The sequence below is a fragment of the Mesocricetus auratus genome, unplaced genomic scaffold (assembly GCF_017639785.1).
Source record: "Mesocricetus auratus isolate SY011 unplaced genomic scaffold, BCM_Maur_2.0 Super-Scaffold_6723, whole genome shotgun sequence".
Taxonomy (NCBI): domain Eukaryota; kingdom Metazoa; phylum Chordata; class Mammalia; order Rodentia; family Cricetidae; genus Mesocricetus; species Mesocricetus auratus.
Genome location: NW_024429183.1, coordinates 11,335,276 through 11,358,349, shown reverse-complemented (window position 1 = coordinate 11,358,349; position 23,074 = coordinate 11,335,276). Strand labels below are relative to the sequence as shown.

General features: G+C 40.8%; 1 protein-coding gene across 1 annotated transcript in view; it reads left to right on the top strand.

Annotated features, from left to right (window-relative positions):
• The first annotated feature begins 19,263 nt into the window (after positions 1-19,263).
• Positions 19,264-23,074, top strand: part of Cntnap4 (contactin associated protein family member 4) — a 293,647-nt gene continuing 289,836 nt past the window's right edge. Inside the window, exon 1 of the mRNA XM_040736562.1 lies at positions 19,264-19,484. Coding sequence (XP_040592496.1) covers positions 19,394-19,484 — 91 coding nt within the window. The 5' untranslated portion in view covers positions 19,264-19,393. The remainder of the gene's footprint in view (positions 19,485-23,074) is intronic.

Below are 23,074 nucleotides of genomic sequence, written 5' to 3'. Positions count from 1 at the left end.
AGAAGATATGCTTGTGGAAATGTATATTTATATATTTGAAATATACCATTTACAATTAAATTCAGAATAGATATATAAATAACTGTGTCACAATTTTTGCAGGTTTGTGCATGGGTGTTTAAAAACTTTGCTGGGATGCATTAAACAAAACTTAATGAATGGAGATGTAACTTATGGCCACAGTGCAATTACCCACTTGATGGATAACTGTAGGCTTGATGCTGGTGCAATAAAATCCAGACATTTCCCCCATGAAACTAGACAGGGAGATTCTAAAGTGTATATAGACCTGAAAGTAGATGGAGACTATTTATGGGGAGAAGGAGACAATTTATATGGGAATGGGAGGGGGTAAGAGATGGTAAAATGAGCTAAATTTACCGATTTTCATGTATGAAATGTCACAAGACAGCTAATGTTATACACTAGTTTAAAAAAACTTTCTAAAAAGACAACACAGAAGTTCAAGGGTCTCAAAGGCAAGGGTCTCAAGGCCTGAGTAAGTCCATGGCAATGGTGGGAAGCTTGTTCTAGAGACCAGGATTTTAAGGACTCTGGTAATTACTAATATTCCACTTTATAAGGTAAATGAATGGAAGTGTAGGTAAGGTAGCATAGAAAGTCCAGGGGTGGTGTCTATAAGATTGTAAGCAAAATTATGAATTGGAATTTACCTAAAAGGAGGCATGTGAGTGAATAAATAAACATGGTAAAAAAAAAGCTTAATCTCATTAGAATCAGAAGCAAATAGGATTGTATGTACTCTGCTGGAAAAAGAGGGGGAGACACAGTGTTTGAGAGGTTGTGGATAAGTGGGTTCTATGCTCATTCCTGGCAGCAATTTAAATTGGCATAACCTAGTTGAATACTATTTTCACAATAGCTTACAAATCTGGACACTTACACACCCAGCAATTCAACCCTGGTTATATGGATAGTTAAAATTTACACTTTGCATTAAGAGACATAAAGAATACAGTTGTAACAGCAATATTTATAATAGAAGTAATCCAGAGGCAACTGAATTAATTTGATAATTTGAAACAAGTTATAGTAGAGCCCCACAATAGATGACAAAGAAAATGAATGGGGTACATTCTCAGGAGTAACATGACAACATAGGCTATTCTTGGTAACATCTTATTGTGTAAGAACAACAACAAAAAAGCCCAGCTTAGATGAAGTATAGCTTGGTTGTGTATTTAGATACTTATTCGCTTTTATTTATGTGTGTGCATGTGTGTGTGTGTGTGTGTGTGTGTGTGTGTGTGTGTACACATGTATGTTGGCGTACCTGAGGAAGCCAGGAGAATGTGTTGGTTATCCTGGAGCTGGAGTTACAAGTAGATAGTTGTGAGCTACCATGTGGTTGCTAGGGACTGAACCTTGGTTCTTTGCAAGAACAGCAAGTGCTCTTAACTGCTACACTGTCTCATCAGCCCCAGATAAGGTATAAGCTGTTTTCTAACTTCGAAAACAAGTCAAAAAAGGAAAATTGACTCATTATTGTTATTTTTAATTAATAAGGAGAATAAAGAAAAGGATGACAAGGGCACATGGCAATTTGTGGTGATAGAGGGTTGTGAACTGAAGATTTTGACTAATCTTGTTCTAAGTATCTGATAAAAATAAATAAAAAATAAAAATATGTATGTCTAGTGTCATGTAAATTTGGTATAGTCTGAAGTTAGTCAGCAGTGTGTAATCCAAAATTTCTCTGTTCTCTAATGTACCACAAGGACAGAAGAGATGAGTTCTGATGGCTTTTCACCTAGGTGTGATAATTGCCATCGATTCATTATCAGGATATTTCTCTAAGGCCAGAAGTTTAATATAAAGTATAGCATATATGTCACCTAATATTTTATAGATCCCAGTAGAAAATAGCACAACAAATAGGTATCCCAAAGTACAGAGAGAACACTGACATTTTAAGCAGAATACATTGAGAGCAAATTCCATAATGCATTCTTCCACATACGTTTTTGACTCAAATGTCTTAGAAAGCCTTTTCATAACATTTTACCTTATCCGAGCTGAAAGGAGCCTTTTAAAGCATCTACCAAAATCTTCTTACTTCACAGATAAAGTCCCCAAGGTTTCTGTGCTCATAGCCAACCCTGGACTCAAGGTCACCTCTCCTGGTGTCTGAATCCCCCGGCGGTTTCCAGGACTGATCCGGCAACCTCAGGGATTTCTGTCATTCTGGAATGCTTTTAGAAGCAATTTGAGAAAGAGAATGTGAATGCCAACTATCCAGGCATATTCCTCACAGGGGAGACAGCACTACCACAAATTTATTATGCCTCTTCAAAGTGCAGCCTCAGTGGAATTTAACCTCGGCTACCCACAGAGCCAATCTACCCTATGCTGCAGGTAAACCTTTTTAAAAGAGAAGGAGAGAAGGGGACTAAATTAGTGACCACTTCAAGAATTGTCGTGATAATGTGGGGGAATTCAGGATGTTCTTAGCTAACCTTAAAGAGGGAAATCTTTCAAAGGTTTGGTTGATAATGTTGCAACAGAAATGCCACTTTTGAAGAAATTCAAATTAAATTTGACTTTAACTTCTTGCCCAAATTTTCTCCTTCCTGTCAATAACTTGTAAGGCCTTTGGATATTATCCAATCCAGCGGTCTTTGAAATTTACAATTTAGAATCGTATGTAAACAAAACAACACACTATAATGAGGCGGGCAGGAAGGCGGACACAGCACAGTACAAGAGCCATTGCCTGGAATCTAAACGGCCCTAGCTACTTCAATCCCAGTACCTTAAAACAAGCTTCCTTTCTCTGAATATCTCAAATATTGACTTATTAAATACCTAACACCTAGATTCCAGTTTATACTTCACCTTAGTTTTAAAAATTTTGTTGTATTTCTTCCCTAAACTTAGTCTTAAATCACCTACTGCAGTAGCTCTTGTTTGCATACACGTCCACATTGACTAGGGACCCAGGAAGGCAGTGCTGGTCTTACTCACTGTGCTGGGCGCTCAGCTGTTTGCTGTGTATCATATTGCTGTGTCTCTGGTTTTAGTTGTTGTTGTTTTTCTATTTATGACTCCAGGAAATCACATTTTCCATACTTGTAATTTCCATTCCTAATGGGTTCAGTTAATTGGGAGGTAGAGATGGGGGAGGAGTTAGTACTTTCTTGGGCTTTCTGGTAGAGCAATGGGGTGGTGATGGTTATACCTCAAATAGTGTAAGCTTCAGTAATGGAAGGACCCTTGGAGGCCATGCTCTAAGCACCTATACATGATCCTGATGCCCATCCCTAAGTGTGGTTCACAAGGAACCCAGAACTGTAGACTCTTGCTAACATTACTAACTCTTGACTTCTCCAACTAGGGACGGTTTTCTGCAGTTTCTAATTTTTTGAGTAATCTTACAAAGTCTGAAATATGGTCTAGGTGCAACACATACTTTACCACTCCTTAATAAAAACGGACTTAAGACAAAGTACAGCCATATGAAATAGAATAGTAGCATGTATTAGCCACTTTTCTTGCCGTGACCAAACCCCTGACAAATGCATTGAGGATGGAAGGGTTGATTTTGGGGTACAGTTTGAGGGGATGCAGTCTGTGATGCCAGGGGAAAGGTATCAGCATCAGTCAGCTGGTCACATTGTGTCTTCAGGAAGCACAGACACCAGAAAGGTACCACTTCTTCTGCTTTCTCCTTTTTATTCAATCTAGGTCCCTAACCTATAGAATGGTATCACCTTCATTCAAGGATGGTTCTTCCCACTTCAGCTATACCTCGGTGGAGATGTCCTAACAGATAGAACCAGAGGTTTTTCTCCTAGGTGATCTTAATCTTGTCAAGTTGACAGTCAAAATTAAGCATCACATGCATACCTCATGTCCAAATAAAACCATTCTACCTTTGGTCCTTGAAGTTTCATGTTCATCCTGTAATGAAAAATGCATTCAATGCATCTTAAAATGTTCCTAATATTTTAATAGTTTTGCTGTCTTCCTCCAGACTCAGACAATCTCTGAACTATCAGGCTTATAACATCAAAACACAAGTTATGTACTTCCAACAAGAAATAGCACAGAGTAAACATTCTAGTTCCCAAAGGGAAGAATGGGGGCATGGCAAGGAAGGACAGGCCAAAGGAAGACTAAAACTCAATAGGGTAAACACCAAATCCTATCACTCTGTGTTTGGCATCTGAGGTTTGTGGAAGAATTACCCGTACTAACAGCCTTGCATGACTCCCCAGCTCTGCTGTCCGAAGCTGTTGCAGCTTCTCTTTTAGACTTGCTCCGTTGTATGTCTGTCCATTTACTTTATAGATGCCCCTTGGTTCTGACATCTCCAATACCCTAGTGTTTCTACTGTGACCTCCACAAGCTTTGCCTTCTCAGTTTCATGCAATGGTCTCTCAGCCCCCCCCCCACATTGCAGGACTTCAGACCCTTCCACACATTACCTGCGATGAGCAACTTTCTAGACTCTTGATGCAAGCCTCCTGACCTTCAGGCCTCTTGAGTCTACATGTCTGTCAAACCTGCACCAAGTGGATGACTCTACCAAGATCTGCTGCCATCTTGAGATGGAGTATGATCCTCTTCAGCTGAATCTGAGGAAACACTTTCCTAGGTAGTTGTTTTGAGCAGAAAACCTCTTTGGTGTTGTTTGCATTTCAGTTTTTCTCCTATTAAGTAAATTTGCATTTTCATAAGTTATCAGAACACTCGTTTGATGGGTAGGTAGGCTTTTGCGCTTCAGAGACCTTTCTTATTGCCTTAGTGTACAGTGAGTTAATAGTTTTAGTCTGTTTAACAATCACAGCAATTTTTCTCAGCACAAGGCTTGTCTGTAACTTAAACTTCACTTATGCTCTTTCTTACCATTCTGTACATTTTTCCACACATTTATGCTTCACTTGCTGCTTTCCCAATGTATACCATGATGGAATTAGTGAGCAGTAGTTATGCTGTAGCCTGAGTTCTACCCTGTTTTCGAACTTCCTCCACCAAACAAACTACTGCTTTTGAATTTTGCTTTATCCAAGTTGACAGAATACAGGCAGAATGCAGCCAGACTTTTTGTAAGACTTTTTACACGAACGATCTCTAGCCCAGTTCCAAGTAGAATCTTTGCTCACTTCTGGAATCTCTTGAACTGTATCTCCACTGACTGCCCCCATGTTGACACTCTGGTCTTCCAAACTTGCAGGAGAACAGCCCATTAAAATCTACATACAATATTTTAGGGCTTCTCTAGGTTTCAGTTTCAAACTCTGCCACATTCCGCCCACAAATCAATTCCAAAAGTCTATGAACTATGTGGTTAGTTTGCTCACAGCAACACCCCCACTCCTGGTAACTGTTCTTCCCGCCAGCGAGGTCCCAGTGCCGTGTCAACCCCAAATAACACACAGAGACTCCATTAGTTACAATGTTGTCGGCCAATGCCCAGGGTTTCTTATTGGCTAGTTCTGTCTTAAGTATTAACCCATGACTACTAATATATATTTCTATAAGGACTTATCTTTCTGAGGACAGCATCCTGACGTGGCCTCTCTTCCCCAGGATCACGTGGCCACCCCTACTCATTACTACATTTCCCAGAATCCTCTTTGACTCCTAGTCCCACCTATCTTGCTTCCCTATTTGTCAAAGTGCTTTATTAATCAACCAGTAGGACAACATATACACAGAAGGACCTCCCCATCAGGCAACAATTTTCTGGGCCAAAATATCTGACAGAAGCATTAAAGAAGAAATGGCTTATTTGGGTTCACAGTTTTTGTTTTTGTTTTTGTTTTTGTTTCGAGACAGAGTTTCTCTGCATTGTTTTGGATTGGGTCACAGTTTAAGGGTGTAGTTCATCATGGCAGGGGAATCACAGTGGTACCACCATGAAGTATCTGGTCATGTGCTGTCCAGTCAGAAATCTGGTGTTCCAATTATTTTCACCTTTGTATTCAGTTTGGGCCACAGTCTGTGTAACGGTATGTATCACTCCCATTCAGAGTGGGTGTTTCCATGACAGTTAAACCTCTATGGAGATGCATCTAGAAGTTTGTCTATGAGGTGATTTAACTCCTGCCAAGTTGACAACCAGTTTGCATTATCACATAATATTTGCATTATTACAGCAGTATTTAAATGGAGTGTCTCATCTAGGGAATTTAGGTTTTCTTAATTTAACCTGGCCTTTTAGATCATTTTTCAAGTCTTTTGAGTTGCAAAAAGTCCATACCATTATGGTGTTGTTTTCACTAACAAACAGCATAAATATGATGGACTTAAATAATAAAATAATTTAATTAAAAATAAATATGGAGTAACAGTACCTAAAACTGTAACAGGTATACAATAGAAACCTAGAAAGGTCATATCTACTGTTCTGCTGTGATGCTCTAGTAGATATAAAACCTATATTGTTTGTTCTGATATTTAAGGCTGAGTATGCTAAGCTTTTTGCTGGGTCCAAACACATGGAGGTACCAAATATATTTATAATGATAAGCATTAGTATATTCGAAAAAATTAAGCTTCTTGTTTTCTTTTTGTAATTGACGGTTGAACCATTTATCAAACTGTCACTATATTTTACTAACTGGATTAGACAATTACCTTAATATCATATTCACAAGCAATCTAGGACAGCATGAATACTGGGGATTGAACCAAGGGCCTCACACATACTAGCAAGTGCTCTACTGCTGAGCCATCAGCCCTGGTGCTTTCTTTTGTTGTAAATGTCTATCTGATTTGATCAACATGGAAGTCACAAGGTCCAGGCACTGTTGAGCTGAGACAGGGCTAGTGTGGCTGAGAAAATATTGAACAGTAGGTAGAAAAAAGTGACATCACACATACAGCCTCCTTCTAAGACTGGCTTTCCCAACAACACACCACACAGTATGTAAGCTAGTCTCTAAGAAAAGCAAGCAGACTCTATTGCTGTTTTTCCCTTTCCCACTTCCGTGAGGATGGCACCATTGCTTTGCTTACAAAAGTAATGACCACATTTACTTGTAGGATATTAACCCCAGCCATCCTCCCTCTTCTGTAACAGTAGTTTTGTACCTGAGACTTGGAGAATTGCTCCCTTACGGCACATCAGGCTGCTGGGCATGAAACTCACTGTGTGTGGATCTAAAAATCTAGGTGGTGGGTGGATTTGATTTCCCTGGACCTGCCTGAGGCCAAAAATGTTTCTGCATCATTATTCTAAGAAATGAAAACTTTCCATGAGGCTGTTTCAAGTTCTAAAACATAAATGCTTGTAGATACAAATTTTTCTAAGTCCTTATCTACTGAATCCTTTGTTTTGAATAGTAGTTGTGTTCCCTTCTGCTTAAATCAGTTCACTATAAAGACATCACAAATCTAAGCATGATATTTTCCAGCGCTATGCATTCCTACTGGGATAAGCTTTTTCTAGCAGAGAAGTGAAACTCAATGCTGTATTCTAAGATTTCACTGAGAATAAACAGGAGGTTAAAACATCCCCATCCATAACTATCCCTTTCTTCATGGTTCATTTCCCCAACTATACTTTTCTTATTTATGTATGTATGTGTCTGTATGTGTGTATGATTGTGTATGCCATGTGTTGTTCAGGTGCCCACAGAAGCCAGAAGAGGGCAATGGGTTTCCTGAAGCTGGAGATATAGGCAGTTGTCAACCATCTTACCTGGGAGCTGGCACCAAACTCAGGTCCTCTCAAGAGCAGTATGTACTCTTTTCCACTGAGCCATCCCTCCAGGCCCCACATTCTCTTTTATGCTATTTTCTTCTTCCATCAAGTCCTCTGAACCAGATAACATTTCCCCTACTGTGCATCATAATCAGTCTCTTGCAAAATATTCAAATTCATGATGTTCAGCTGATGGGGATCTAAATGATTTCTCTTATTTAGTATACTTGAGTTTTAAGCATGTTTAAGGAATTACATGCCTTGTCTTATGCTAAATAGATTTAAAACAATTTGATTAACTTTAAGACTTATTTTCTTATTCTACAAGTAGCACCTTAATTTTGTGTACCTACTGCTCTTATGTGTGAAATTAATCTTAAACTTGTGTCAGACTTATTGTTCCCTGTTAATGAAAGCATCTCAATCAAGTATGATCATATAAGAAACCCACTTATCTATGAATTCTGGTGTTATAATTCCTTATGAGGTTAAGTTAGAGACAAGACTATCCATGGCATGTCCTAGTGCTAACCTTATAGAAATGTCCAACCCCCAATTTAGATCTTTTCATAGGGAAGTAATTTTTTTGCAGGACATAGTCTAGAAAGAAGTTTTTTCACACTGTGCCTTGTTCATTGTGCAGATAATAGAAGAATGTGACATCATTAATTTTTATAATTCTATCATCTATAGAAAGACAAGTATTAGATTTGGGTTCTTAACTGAAATAAATAAAATAAACAGGAATGGTACCTTAAATAATGGATTTTAAGGTTCTACATATAATTCAATGACCTCTAAAAGATGAGAAATGGGGTAGTCATTATGATTTCCATAGATTACTGCCTGTGCACAGCTGCCAGCCTCGGTACAGGAGATGAAACGCAGACTAAGTTTTGTGCATTCTTTGAATTGGGGAAATGGGTCTATTTGTTTTAAAAGAGATAGGCAATCATAGTTGATAAGAGAGATAGAGAGCAAGAGGGCAGAGAAGTTCATACAGAGAGATCCTTGGACACTTAGGGAGGATTCTTTTGATATTCAGTATAGTACTAATCAGTACAGATATGTAAAGAAACAAAGGCTGGAAACAGTACTAAAAGCTATTGTAGATGTTTGTCACAGGAATGGGAACAGCGTCAATCTTATCAGTCAGGTAGGAAAGATACATAAGTACCTAGAGCAATGTCTAGATCACTCAAGAATGCCTACCCTCAGTGGCAACTAGTAATTAGCATTATATTAAAGATCACTTTAGACTTACATAACAAAATCATAAAAGCAAGGCTTGAATATATCATGTTATTTCCAAGTAATAACTGCATTTCCAAATGCAGCTCAAGATTTGTATGTGTGGCCACCAACAGTGTAACATTCATACAATGTCTTCCATTAGTCGAAGAGTAAGGCTTTAGGTATTTGGGGATGACAACTCATGAAGAGAAAAATGATATCATAAAATAAAAATAATACTATAATAATATACAAAGTAAAGTTATACGGAATCATAAGCCACTGGATGCAATGGGTGTTCATCAGTCTATATTGTCAAATAAATAAATAAACCCAGGAGAACCGACAGATCTGCCATGAAGACTCTCAAATGGTTTATACAGACTTTCTACCCTCAAGTAGGAGGTCCATAATTCCTCATTCTTTAAGTCTGGACTCCAGATAGTGACTTCTTGCCAAAGAAGGAATATGAAAATGAGGGGGAAAGGTAGAGTTTCATAGTGGAGCAATCTGACAAACACTGCACCCATAATCATACCAAGATCAGCATCATCAACATTAAGTCACCATGTCGATGAGCATCCTTGACATTGTGTGATAGCTCGGCACCTGCTTCCGTGGCCTTCCTCCACAAAGCAAAGACAGTTCCCATCAGATACATGAGCTGAGTAGCTGACAGTACACATTAACCATCGAAATGATCCAAAATAAGAACTTTGAGGAATTGTCCTACATGAGAAGATGGTAAGAAGGCATGAACACTAAATATGATGTAGGAATCTGAATGGGTTTCTAGAACAGAGAAAATATCTCCAGTAAAAATGAAGGACACCTGGATAGGCAGGCACCATAGTAGCACATGTACTAAAATGATGGAAGACAGTAATACCTATGAAAGGAAGCTTCAATGTCCTTGAAATTTTTCAGTAAATATAAAACCTTTAGGATGAAGGGATTATTTAAACCTGAAGCATTTTCAGATTTTGCTAAAGACAACATTCACTGACTAACATGTATCATTTTTAAAGATTTATTTTTACTGTCTTAATTATATGCATGTGTATGTGTCAGGGTGAGCGTATGTGCACATGAGTGTAGGTGACTTGAAGGTCAAGGTGTTGGATTGATGATGGAGGTTGTGTTATGGGTGGGTGTGAGCTGCCTGATGTGGGTGCTGGGAACCAGATCTGGGTCGTCTGGAAGAGTACTCCTAACCACTGATTCACCTTTCCAGCTCAATATCTTTTATTACTACCATATTTCTTAAGAGAGCATCAGGTGTTACTGATAATTTTTATCTCAACTGGCAGCTAAATCTTCATTACAGAAGGTTGTGTCAGGTGAGATGTGAATAGGAAATGCACTTTGCTAAACCTTAAGTATTTTTAAAGTCGCAAAGCTCACTATGTGCTTTAGTAACAGTTATCACTACTTTTAACAACAGTTAACAGAAGAAACAAAGTCACACTTAGGGCAACATAAAACTGTTAGTAAAAAATGCATGTAAGTTACAGAATAAGTCTCTTGGTTAAAAAATATGACAAATTATCCTATTGTTGCTTTGTGTCATGGAGATCTTGCAGGTTTGGATCTGAAGGTTTTGCCACGTCACATGATTTAGCAGTTCATAGATGAGGTGAATGGTGGGGTGGGCCAACACATATCCCTGGCTCTGGGCATGGGTGGCAGCTGGGTTGGCCAGACTGGCAGCTTTCATTCATTGATGGCACTGGGGTGAGCTCTCCAGCATTGCCCCAGCTAGCACCCCCACTGCAGCAAGCAGCAAGGAATTGAACCACAGGGTATACAAGGGGCTTAGTATCAAGTGACAGTCCAGTATCAAGGGTATAGTAGAAGTTAGAGGCCTCAAACTAGACAATTGACTCATGGGAGTGAACACTTACAAGTAAAGATGTATGGACTAAGGGTATACTGTATAATTCACTGTGTTGCACTTCAGCTTCCATCCTAAGATCTTTTTCTTTTTGTTTTTTTGAATATTAGCTAGTTTGGTTGTTTTTGTTTTTCTTCATAATTTTGTTTTGTTTTGTGGGAGAGTGTGCAAGGGAAGAGGGTTGATATGGAGGAATAGGGAGATGGATGGAATCGGGATGCATGATGAGAAACCCATAAGGAATCAATAAAAAGTGTGATCAAATAAAAGTAAAATATTTTATACATGATTGATCCTACAAAAGATTAATTCAGTGCAACAATTGCAACACTGCCCATTTAAAAAAAGATTTATTTGAATTTTTAATCATGTTTATGTGTGTTCAAGTGTGATATATGTACATGTGAGTGAAGTTATCCAAGAAGGCCAAAAGAGGGCATCAAAGACCCTGGAGTTATTAGTAGCTGTGAGTTGCTCCACATAGGTTCTGAGAAGTAAGCTCTGGTCCTCTGTAAAAGCAGTGCTCACTTTTAGTGCCGGAATTAGCTCTTTAGCCCCATGTCCATTTTTGTATGCCTAGTGGTTATAGCCAGGAAACAACGTCTGTAAGCACTATAAACAAATTTGAGAGAGGGCTTTGGGCTAAAAATTAGTTAATAAACAGTCACGGGTTTTGTTTTTGTTTTTGTTTTTCTTTCGAGACAGGTGTCTCTGTGGCTTTGGAGGCTGTCCTGGAACTAGCTCTTATAGAACAGGCTGGTCTCGAACTCACAGAGATCCACCTGCCTCTGCCTCCTGAGTTCTAGGATTAAAGGTGAGTGCCACCACCGCCGGTTTTAAGGGATAACGTTAGCAAGATGGTAAATTAGAAAGCCTCTGACTCCCCTCCCTCCCTGGCTCCCTGCCTCCCTCTGTCAGGGATATCAACTTAATTGTGATATATGTCCAATTTGTCTGATGAAAAATCCAAACACCAGGTAAGAGGTTTTTGCATCCCAGGAAAGTGTGAAGCTGACTGAAAGGGAATATGGTAGAAGAATCATGGCAGTTCACTCGCTGGAGCTCTTCTCTGAGCATGGTACAGCATGATCAGAAGAAAATTCTTAACTCCCAATCTCTCCCTGGGGAGGTTTGTGTCTTTCCTGAATTTAAACACAGAGAAGAACCAGGAACTAGGTTAGAGCTGATGAGAAGGAAAGTGATCCACTTACCATAACATCACAGAATGTCTGTAACACTGCAGCTTGTCTACAGGGGAACTGACTAAGTGGGAGCTGGCAAACTTCTCTAATGAGATGACACACATGAGTCCCCAAAGGAGGGAGTCTTGTAAAAGGCTTGAGAGATTTCCAGCCTGTAGCTCAGATGACTGACTAGTGAGACATATTTTTATAAAGCAAAATCATACTACTGGAGACATGGCTGATTTTTAAATACCTGTGTCCCAACAGAAGACAGCAAGGCATATGAAGGGACATGGAAACAACACTACAATCAAAATAACATAGTGAACCTCCAGAGACCAACCTTAAAGAAGTGAAAATGTGAGAATTACTATACAAATAATTCAAAAATAACTTTTACAAGGATGCTCAGTGAATTGAGAGAGTCATGCAAGAAAACAATGGGAGAACCACCCAATGATGTGAACAAAGGGGCAGAAGCCACAGAGAAGAGACCACCAGGAAGTAAGAGACCACCAGGAAGTTCAGAGATGAAGAGCACGGGCACTGAATTCAACAGTTTGCTGCAGAAGCTCCATGCCAGAACTTCAGAATTGACAGGACAGAGCAGAATGAGCAATCTAAGACAGGGCACTCAAAATACTCATGGAAGAGGACGACAAAAGAAAACCAAAGGACAGAAAAGTAAAGGCAGTGTAGATCATGGGAGCTTCATAAAGAAAAAGGAGAAAGGGAGGGACTGAGAGACTGTTTGATGAAACAATGGCCCCAGGTGTCCTAAATCTGAGGCGAGAAGTGCACACTCAAATTCATTTAAGAACCCCAGCCAGTATTATCTAAGGAGAAGGAGCCAAATCACAGTGTAATAAGACTTAAGAAGTCACAGGCAAGGACAGTAACTTGGATAAAGAGAAAATGACTAATCATATATAAGGGAGCATACATTAGGAGAGCAGAGTAGAAGTTTCTTAAACAAACAGAGAGACTGGAGAGATGGCTTGGTTGATAAAGTGCCTGCTGCCCAAGCTGAGGGCCTGAGTTTGGATCAATATCACTTATGTAAAGAGCCTGATATGGGGGAGCACGCCTGTAATCTTAGTATTGGGAAGGTGGAGACAGGGAAGACTTGGAGTTTGATAGATAGTTCTGTCAAATTAGTGAGCTCCACCAGGAGAACACGACTCACAGAATCAATTAAGCAGGGCTCATAGGACTCACTGAGACCAAAGATGCAAGCTGCAAGCATGTGTGGGTCTGTGCTACGTACTCTGTATGTTATAGTTGTTAGCTTGGTGAGAGTGTTGGTGTCTCTGACTATTTGGCCTGCTCTTGGGACCCTTTTCCTCCCACTGGGTTGTCTTACACAGCCCTGATATGAGGGTTTGTGCCTGGTCTCAGTGTATCTTGTTATGCCATGTTTGATTGATGTCCACGGGAGGCCTGCTCTTTTCTTCAGGGAAACAGAGGAGTGGATCTAGGGGAGAAGAGAGGTGGTGGGGAACTGGGAGGAGAAGAGGGAGGGGAAACTATGGTCTGGGTATATTGTGTGAGAGACCAATTAAACAAAAAATATTGAGCTCCAGGTTCAGCAAGGGACCCTGTCTCAATCAAATAAGATGGAGAGCAATTGAAAAAGAGACCCAACCTCCACATCTGACCTCCACAAATGCCAATGCTCACACACTGCACACACACACACATTAAAAGCTGAATTTATATATAATCCCTAAATTCCACTTCAAAGGATCTCAAAGAGACACTTTCATGTCACTCATATCAGCATTACTTACAACAGCCAAGCCCTAGCAGCACATAATGTCCATTGACCCATAAAGGAAGAAAGAAAATGTGGCTTACATGCACAATGGAATATCATGTGACCTTAAAAAGGACATTTGCCACTTGCTACAATCTGATGAACTTTGAGACATTATGCTAAGTGAAACAGTCTTGTCACAAAAGGGCACATGCTATGTGGTTCTACATATTATGAAATATCTAAGTAACTCAAAAGAGTAGAAAGGTGATTACTCAAGGCTGGTGAGTAGAGCGATTTGTGTTTAATGAGTACGTAGTTTTGGTTTTGCAAGATGAAAACATTCCAGAGAGGTCTAGTAGACAATGATGTGAATGTGTGTGATATTCAATACAATCGAACCATTGTGGTGGTTGGTTATGGTTTTCAGTTTGACTGGTGTAAGAGATGTCATTGAAGACCCATGGAATGCATCTCTGTGTGTCTCTGGAGCTACTTCCAAGGAGGATTGATGTGTGGGGCAATGACAGGGAGAGAAAGACTTGCCCTGAGTGTGACTGGTGGTATCTAGTGGGCTGGTGCCCTGGGTTGTGACAAGATGTAGGGGAAGGAGGTGTACATGTGCCAGTAGGATCCCACCCTTTCTGACTGTGCATTGCTTCCTTTGTTCCCTGGCCATTAGACTCCAGCTGCATGGCCTTTCTGCATGGACTAATACAAACAGCTCTCCAGGCCTTCAGATCTGGGCCCAGTAAAGTGTCTAGCTTTATGGGCTGGGCAGCTACCCTGTCTCAAACAAACAAGTAAGCAAGGAAACAAACAAGCAAGCAAACCCTCCAATGAATAAATAAGAGAAAGAAGAAAAGTACAATAGCTTAATTGTGTGTGTGTGTGTGTGTGTGTGTGTGTGTGTGTGTGTGTGCAGGTACATCTTTGTGAGGGCCAAAATAAACTTCAGGTGTTGCTCTTAGGGACTACCTTCTGTTAATTTGTTTTCAAGACAGGGTTTCTCTGTATTGTTTTGGAGCCTGTCCTGGAACTCATTCTATAGACCAGGCTGGTCTCGAACTCACAGAGATTCACCTGTCTCTGCCTCCCAAATGCTGGGATTAAGGACGTATGCCACCAATACTCTGCCTACCTTGTGTTAATTTTTAAGGCAGAGTCTCTCCTTGGGACCCAGAGCTCATGAATTAGGTTAGGTTGCCTAACCAAGGAACCTCAAGGATCTACCAGACTCCACCCTCCCAGTGCTGGAATTACAGGAACACACCACCATGCCTGTGTTTTTACAATCATGCTGAGTGGCCTCGTGATCATACTGAATGCACTTTACCTATTGAGCCATCTCCTCATCCCCTAATTGTGCAAAGTTTTGTACAGCTAAGTCAGACTGCTTGAATGAGTTCCCCCTGTGCACACATCTGTGCTTATATTTTGTACCGCTGAAGAAGACAGAAGAGCTGCTGATACACAAGGTTTGACAATTGTGTATTATTGGTCAGGCTTTGCTTTAGCGATCATGTTATTGTTTTTACACTCAAGTTTAATTCATATATCCTTGAAGTGAAGTTGATTATTTTTCTGTTTTTGCTTTCACACACACACACACACACACACACACACACACACACACACATTATTTTGAGATAAAAAAAACCTTAACATTAAACTCACCTATCCCCTCCTTCCCTCCCCTCCCCTCCCCATCCTCCTAGGTAAGGTCTTAATTGGAAGTAGAGGATGATCTGAAACTCACTTTGTTTCCCAGATCTGGCCTCAAGCTCATAGTGATCCTCCTGTTTCAGTCATAAAATTTTGAGATTGAAGATTGAATTCACTGTGTAGATGAGGTTGAGCTAAAACTTTTGGTCTCCCTGTCCCTACCTCCTCAGGGCTGGGACTTAGGCATGTACTACCACATTAATTTTCTTTTCTAGCCATTCTGGTGGGGTCAGAGTAACAAAGCACAGATCAGTGGGTCTTGGTGCCCAACCCTTTTCTACTGACAGTGGATTGTGTCTTATTGGCCACAACACAGTGTAGCATGAGCCTTGGGAATGCATTGATTCTGACAACAACATGTATTGTGCCACCTGGGAACTGACAAGCCACAGCTCAGTCAAGCATTTCACACTGTCCACATGAGAACAGAAGGACTCTCCATTTATTTTCCTTTTTTGTTTGTTTCCAGATGAGGTGCCAAAGACTAAGGTCATTGAGATATTTAATTGGGGTAATGGGGGGTTGTAGTCACATTTGGGTCTTACTGTCTATCATGTCCAACCTTTCTTCTCCTGTGCCCAATAGGCAGTAAAGGGTTTTACAGGGACCTGCAATGACAGTGTCTTCCAATCTGCACTCACTTTCAAGGAATTCTTTCACTGTAGTCTATCAGCATGAAAGGTTCCTCAGAAATAGCACCTTAGGTAATTCACACTGAGAACTGAGCGTAGGGTCACACTGTAGGCACTGAGCTACATTCCCAGATTTAGTTTTTAGTGTATATTTTGCTTAAAGAACATTTAATACTTATTTATTTTCTTTGTGTGTGAGTGTGTGTGTGGTTTGTGAATATATATGCACAATCTGCAGCACGTATGTGCAGGTCAGAGGACAACCTGTGGAGTCGATTTCCTCCTTCTACCATTTCAGATCTGAAAACTGAACTTACGTCATCAGACTTGGTGGTGGCAAACGCCGTTCCTTACTCACTAGCCATCTTGCTAGAGTGGAACCACATTTTATTTAATTTTATAAGATTTATTTATTTAGTTTTGTCTAGGTATAATCGTATTTTGCTTGCATATACGTATGTGCACCGATTGCATATAGTATGCATAGATATCATAAGAGGCCTCAGATTTCCTGGAACTGGAGGAATGTGGGGATGGTTGTAAGCTACGTGGGTGCCGGGAACTGAACCCAGATCTTTTTCAAGAGCTGAAAGTGCTCTTACCACTGAGCCATTGCTTCAGCCTCTCCCCCTCCCTTTTTATTTTTCAGACAAGGTCTTGCTAAGTTTATCACTTGGGGAAGGCCTCAAATATGAAGTCCTCCTGCCATAGCCTCTGGAGTAACTGGGGTATGGACCTAAGTAGCCAGGCCCAGGTTGTCTTCAATCAATATATATATAATTATTTTCCAAATGTTGATCCAATAATAATCTTCAAATTTCCTCATTTGTTTTTATGTAAACAGTGACAAGTTTAGTAGGGTGATAATATTTCCTTCTGGAAAGCCCAAGACTTTGCTGCCAAAGCAACAGTTTTACAGGCCCATAGATCAGATTGTCAAGTCTGTCCTTTACTCCTCCTTCCCTTACTCCCTCCCTCGATCCCTCTTTTGCTCCCTTCCTTGCTCCCTCCCTCCTTCCCTTCCTTTTTTCCTTCTCACTGAGACAGGGTCTCACCTCGCCCAGGCTTGCTTCAGATTTGCTGTAGCTGAGGATGACCTTGCCTTTCGGATGCTTCTACCCCCACTTTCCAAGTGCCAGGGTTACAGGCATGCACCACCACACCTGGTTTATGTAGTGCTAGCAGTCAAACCCAGGACCCAGCGCCTTCTAGGTAAATACTCTGTCAACTGAGCTTCCTCTTCAACCCTCTGTTTCCTTTTTACTGATATTAGCACTCTGGACAGCGAAGTCTCACAGAGGTCTAGAAGGGCTAATCTCTCCCTTCTGTAGGCACAAGGTATCTCCCTCAAACGATCACTTTAATAATTTAATTAAATAATAAGTGGAAGATAGCATGTAAATTAAACCACCCCCACAATAATTACTGATATAAGTTGTTAATATGTAGTTATTTTTCTTGACATTTTATGACTTGAAAGCCAAAGCCAGAAATGTAGGTCTAGGAACATAGAAAACACTCAGGCCCTGTTTTTCTTTTCCCCGATACTGGTTTTAAGGACTGGAGTTTTTGCAGAAGTCTGGGGGGTGGAGGGTCTGAACTCTGATATGAAGGCAGCAAGCCCTAGACTGAGATCAGTAGAACTAGAGCCAAAAACCCAAGCCCAGCTTTCTTCACTTTACTTCCTAACTCAATGACCCTGCAAATCACTCCCTTCTATGTTCTTGGTTTTTCATCTAAAAAATGGGAAAAGAAAAACTATCTGTTCGGCTTTGTTTGAAGTCAAGAGCTGAACAATTATGCTTGGTGTATGGATGGTTCTCTCGCCCCACCCCCTTTTCATGGCCCAGCAAGACTGTTCCAAACACCAGGATGTTGCTCGAGAACTCCTGGATTCCTGTCTTTACACCACCTAGCTAATCAGCAGGAAAGCATCTTGACATTTATTTTTAAGAGATGATTTACCCTCTCTGACACCATGCAATGTGCTGCTCTGTATGGGGCCTTAGCTTCATCATTTAAGCGATTTAATATTCAGCACAAGCAATAGTAACCATGGAGTGGCCATTGGAAGAGTATTCTTTGTAGTAGTTGATGGTGTGTGTGTGTGTGTGTGTGTGTGTGTGTGTGTGTGTGTGTAAAGATGGGAGAGGGTTCCCTTTTTTCAGTATTCCATCATTTTCCATTTGGGGCCCTCTGGGAATTACTATTAAAAAGCACGATTGTGGAATGCTGCCTACTCACAGAAGGATGTGCTCATGAAACTCAATCTACCCAGAGGACTCCACTGGTGGATTTGTATTCCTGAAGCACCAACTAAAATAAGAAATGTTAATTTCTTGCAGACTATTATCAGATGATTTTTAAATATCTGCCAAGCAGGAATGTCTGTTCCCATGTGAGGAATTTCCGTAATAAAACCTTGGCACCAGAGCACAAGGCGATAGTTTTATAGAAACAGAGAGAAAAAAAAAACAGCAAGCATTTTCCCGGAGGACAGTTTTAGCTACAATTCACCAGTGCTTGCTTTGTTATTTCTGTCTTATTTTATGCTTTTGTTTTGAAACATAATGCAATTTTACCTGGATACACTCCCGGGCAATCAGGAAATAGCTCAGTATGTTGGTTGGCACTGCCAAATAGAAGACCTGCGGAAAATCAGAAACCTTCTCCGCCTGGCCGCTTCCCCCACCCCACAAAGCTGGCAGGGCACAAAACGGGTTAAGGCTTATTGAGAATAGAGGGGAGGGGAGGAAGCCCCGAGGAGGCCTGGAGCAGCGGGCAGCTCCTCCAGGTCCAGCTTCCATCACCTGCAGCGGCTGCGGAGCTCAGAAAGCTGCTAGCTGGTGCTGTGCTTTTCAGAGGAGGCTGGATGCTGAGGCCAATTTCTAGCACCGCTGCGAAGAGTGGGCGTGGCCTCGGCGGCTGTAGTGTGTAAGCTTGTTAGGACAGATGCTGGTTGCTTTTCAGTGAGGAACCAGTGCTTGGTGGGGGAGAGTGAGAAGAGAGAGAGAGGGAGGGAGGGAGAGGGAGGGAGGGAGAGAGAGAGAGAGAGAGAGAGAGAGAGAGAGAGAGAGAGAGAGAGAGAGAGGGGGGGGGAAGAGGATAGGAGAGAGCAGAAGAGGGAGGAGGGAAGGGGGAGAGAGCAGTAGCGCGTGAGAGGAGGGAGGGAGGGAGGAAAGAGAGAGCCAGAGAGCTAGAGATACTGAACACTCAGTGCTGAGTGAAGGACCGAGGAGAACCTATCTCCAGCGAGCCCTGAGAGCCACTCGAGATCTTTTGGGGAGCTCAAAAATTATGAATATGGGATCTGTCACTGGTGCTGTCCTCAAGACGTTACTTCTGTTGTCTATTCACACCTGGAACAGAGTGGAAGCTGAGAATTCGTGTAAGTACACAGCAAATGATTTAAAACTTGCCGGGGGGCTACACACAAAACTTTGATTCTGTTGTTTTTATGATTAATCTTTTCAACTAGAATCATTGCGGGGGGCTAAGCGAAGTATCACAAGAGAATTGTGCAATAGGACTGGGTTCCTCTTGGTCTGGTCAGAATATGCAAAACGTTATCTGGACTATTTTTTTTAACTAGGAGAATCTCACTCTCCTTGAATATTCATTGAGAACAGTCAACTTCTAGTAAAACATTAAATTAGCATCTTAATCAGAGACCAGCCCAGGCACCTCTCTTTAGGTTATTGAATTTCCTTGGGATTATTTGGCTAGCAGGAAAACAACCCGCAGACTTGGTATTCTTTCTGCTGCATTAGCTGAGATTTCTGAAGTTTGTGATTTAGCTGTAGCTGGCTGCATTTCTAAAATGATGCAGGCTAATAACTGAAACATACTGCAGACTTCACCGGCAGGCAGAACTGGTAGAAGGAAGCATAGCTCAGCATTGAAGAGCCCTGTCCTCCCTGGATGGGCACTCCTGGATGGGCACCCAGCCCTACATCTGGCTTAAAGGGAAATATGAAGGTGATCCCCCCCCCCCACCTTAAGTAAGGTTCTCTAGTGGTTGAATTTTCAACTTCACGTGTTTGGGATTGATTGTCTTGGTGCTGATTCAAGGAACATTCATTACAGTCTCTTTGCTTCATTTAAACATCACCCAAAATATATCGACCAACTCTCATCAGCTTGCAGTTGGAGATAGGAAAAGTTTTGAAAGTTTATATTTGGCTTAAATTCCCTAAATGGAAGTATTTTCCCATCTGCCGTGAACGATAAACAACAGCTCAGCAAACACAACTTTTTCTTTCTGTCTTGGATTTTAAAGATGAGCCTTATCTGCTTTGCATTACAAGAAAGTGTTACAAGGCCTCTTTAGGAACGGATGCCACTGCTGGATTGCCAGGGTTAGGCTTGGGAGACAAGAAAGTGGTCACTGTCTTTGCTGTAGAACCTCCTTTGACTTTACTGGAGAGTCCTAGGGAGGGAAGAACAGTAGGAACTCATGGTCACAAGCCCAAGTCTGTTCATGCTGTGTGACCATGGTGATTTGTGCTTCCATTTGCAGGAGCTCATTTAATGTCACAATTTATCTGGCACTCTGCAAAAGAGAGAACTTCACTCTAGGGCTACACTGTTTCCCTTCCGATTTTAAATTGGATGTGTGGAAATAAGTCAGTAAAATGTGCATGGTTTTACCAAGTCAAAATCTTAGGGGCTTCTTCGGTGATAGCCTTCGACAAACACTGTAGCAAATAAACAAAGACCAGAGCCCGTCCACTCAGGTAAATCAAGTTCTGTGGCAAAGGTAGGATTCCTCCCATTCCTCCCGAAGCTGCAGGCGTTCAGTGAAGAGGGAGCACTAGAGGTCACTGTTGCAATGTGAAGCACATCATAGGCTCCTTTCCCTTGAGAAGGGCAAAGCTTTACCCCGGCCTAACCCAGTTTGCCTTTCCAGTGCATCGCATGTGATTCAGTTTGCAGTGTATTAATAGGAGTAACTGGGTTGTGAGTGTTGATGTTTGCCTGCTTGCTTGAAATCTGATGCTAAGTATAACCAGAAGATCTGTATTAAAGGGCTTTCCTTCCCCGTACCTCTTCTTAGTCAAGGAAAAGTGAGCAGCTGGGATTCTCTGAGGAGAGGCTAGTGTTCCTGTCTGCTTGGCTCTGACTGGACCTCTCTCTGGTGCAGTTCAATATTGGATCTGCATCCACTGGGGTTGGAGTACTCTATGAAGTCATTGGATAAACTCAGAGAGCATAGAATTGAAATTATCAGGAAAGTTTAAGTATTAAAATTGGAATTCCTGGTTAGAAGACCTGCTTAAGAGTCGGCTTTTCTTCAAGTGTCAAAATTCATAATTCAGTGGCTTCAGATAATTAAGGTTACTGTTAGTAATTTCTTATTGGTATTTTGACAGTGTAGATACAAAAGATTTAATTTCTTGATTTTAATATTATTCCTCACTTTTTACATTTTGGAGGCATTAGGGTCCACTTGTTGCTGGGTTAGGATAGAAAGGTCATTCTTGGAAGACTGAATATGTATTATGTGTTTGTGAACAAGGTTGAAAGTGAGCCAAAGGGCAGTCAACTAACTAGCATAAGCATCTCAAAGTCTTATAAGGCCTCAAATAATTCTTCTGAACCAGATTGTATATTAATAAGAAGTGAATCAATCTTAAATCCCACTTGTAAAGTCAGAGGGAACGGAACATAAGCAAAAGAAAATTAAAGGCCTATCTCTTGGGTGATTGCAAACACTGTTCTCCTTATTTACAACTGACTCACAAGGAGAAAATCTGTCATCCACTGAGTCACCCTTTGGGTAACAATAAGAACATTTGCTTAGGGGGCTCTGTAAACCTGGGATTAGCTGAACTCTAATTTGAATATTAATTGATCTAATTAATCAACTGGGAAATTTGCATTGGAAAGATTCCATGCAAACACAACTACCCTCTCTCCTCTCTCTCTCTTTCTCTCTCCTTTCTCTCTCTCATACAGGGGCATGTTCGAATACACACACACAAACACACACACACACACACACCTATGTGTAAGTACATGTGCCATGGGCACTCTTGGTGACTCTGGTCAGTACCTGTGAATTTAAGAAGAAATATATTGAGTGGGTCACATTCTTTGCTTCTGGTGTCCCATACAACATTTCCAAGATAAGTTTGCTACTACACTGAGCCACCCTTTTCGTGCAAACACAGTGACAGGTGTCCTTGCACATGGACATGCTTCCTGGGTCTCTTTGACTTCTTCACTTCCTGCTAAGAAAGATGTACTATAATGGGAAAGTTATTTATTTATTTTGCACTTGTTCTTAAGAACCCACAATTTCTGAATATCAAGATAGTTTTGGGTGGGCTAATGCATCACCTAAGAAGGATGGGATGTAACTAGTAAGTGTGGTTTTACTTTGTTTTTGTTCTGACAAATCACATGATGAAGGACACACTGAGTCCTGTTCTGAGAATAATTAACACCGACCAAAAAGCTCACTAATGACTTAATTAGAAGTTAGCTTCTGTCCATGTTCTTTCTTTCCTTTCATTGAAATCAGGGATATATGTCTGATATCTACCCCAAAGGAAGTACCAAAAATATGATACATTCAATAATAGAGAAATGTAACTGTTTGAGTAGATAAATGATCATTCTTACCAGATACAACCCACATACAATTGAACAGATCCTCAACTTACTAAAATTCAGTTTTGTAGTTCTTTCTAACAGCTTCTTTTTGTTCTCTCTCCTCTCCAGATGTGCTTTATAGTAAAACAATAAAATATCTAAAATGCAGTATCAAAGTACTGATGAATATGATCCATGACACAGTGTATGAATAGTTGGCCCTTGGAAGTGAAGATCAGTGGGTTCTCTGACTTGTTATCGTAGGATCGTTTATTGCATTCTCTCCACTTATTGTATCAATTCTGGACCGTTTCTGATCCTTTTGCACAGGGTTAATGTATCTTATAAGCCAAAGTGGAGACCAAACATAACTTTCATATG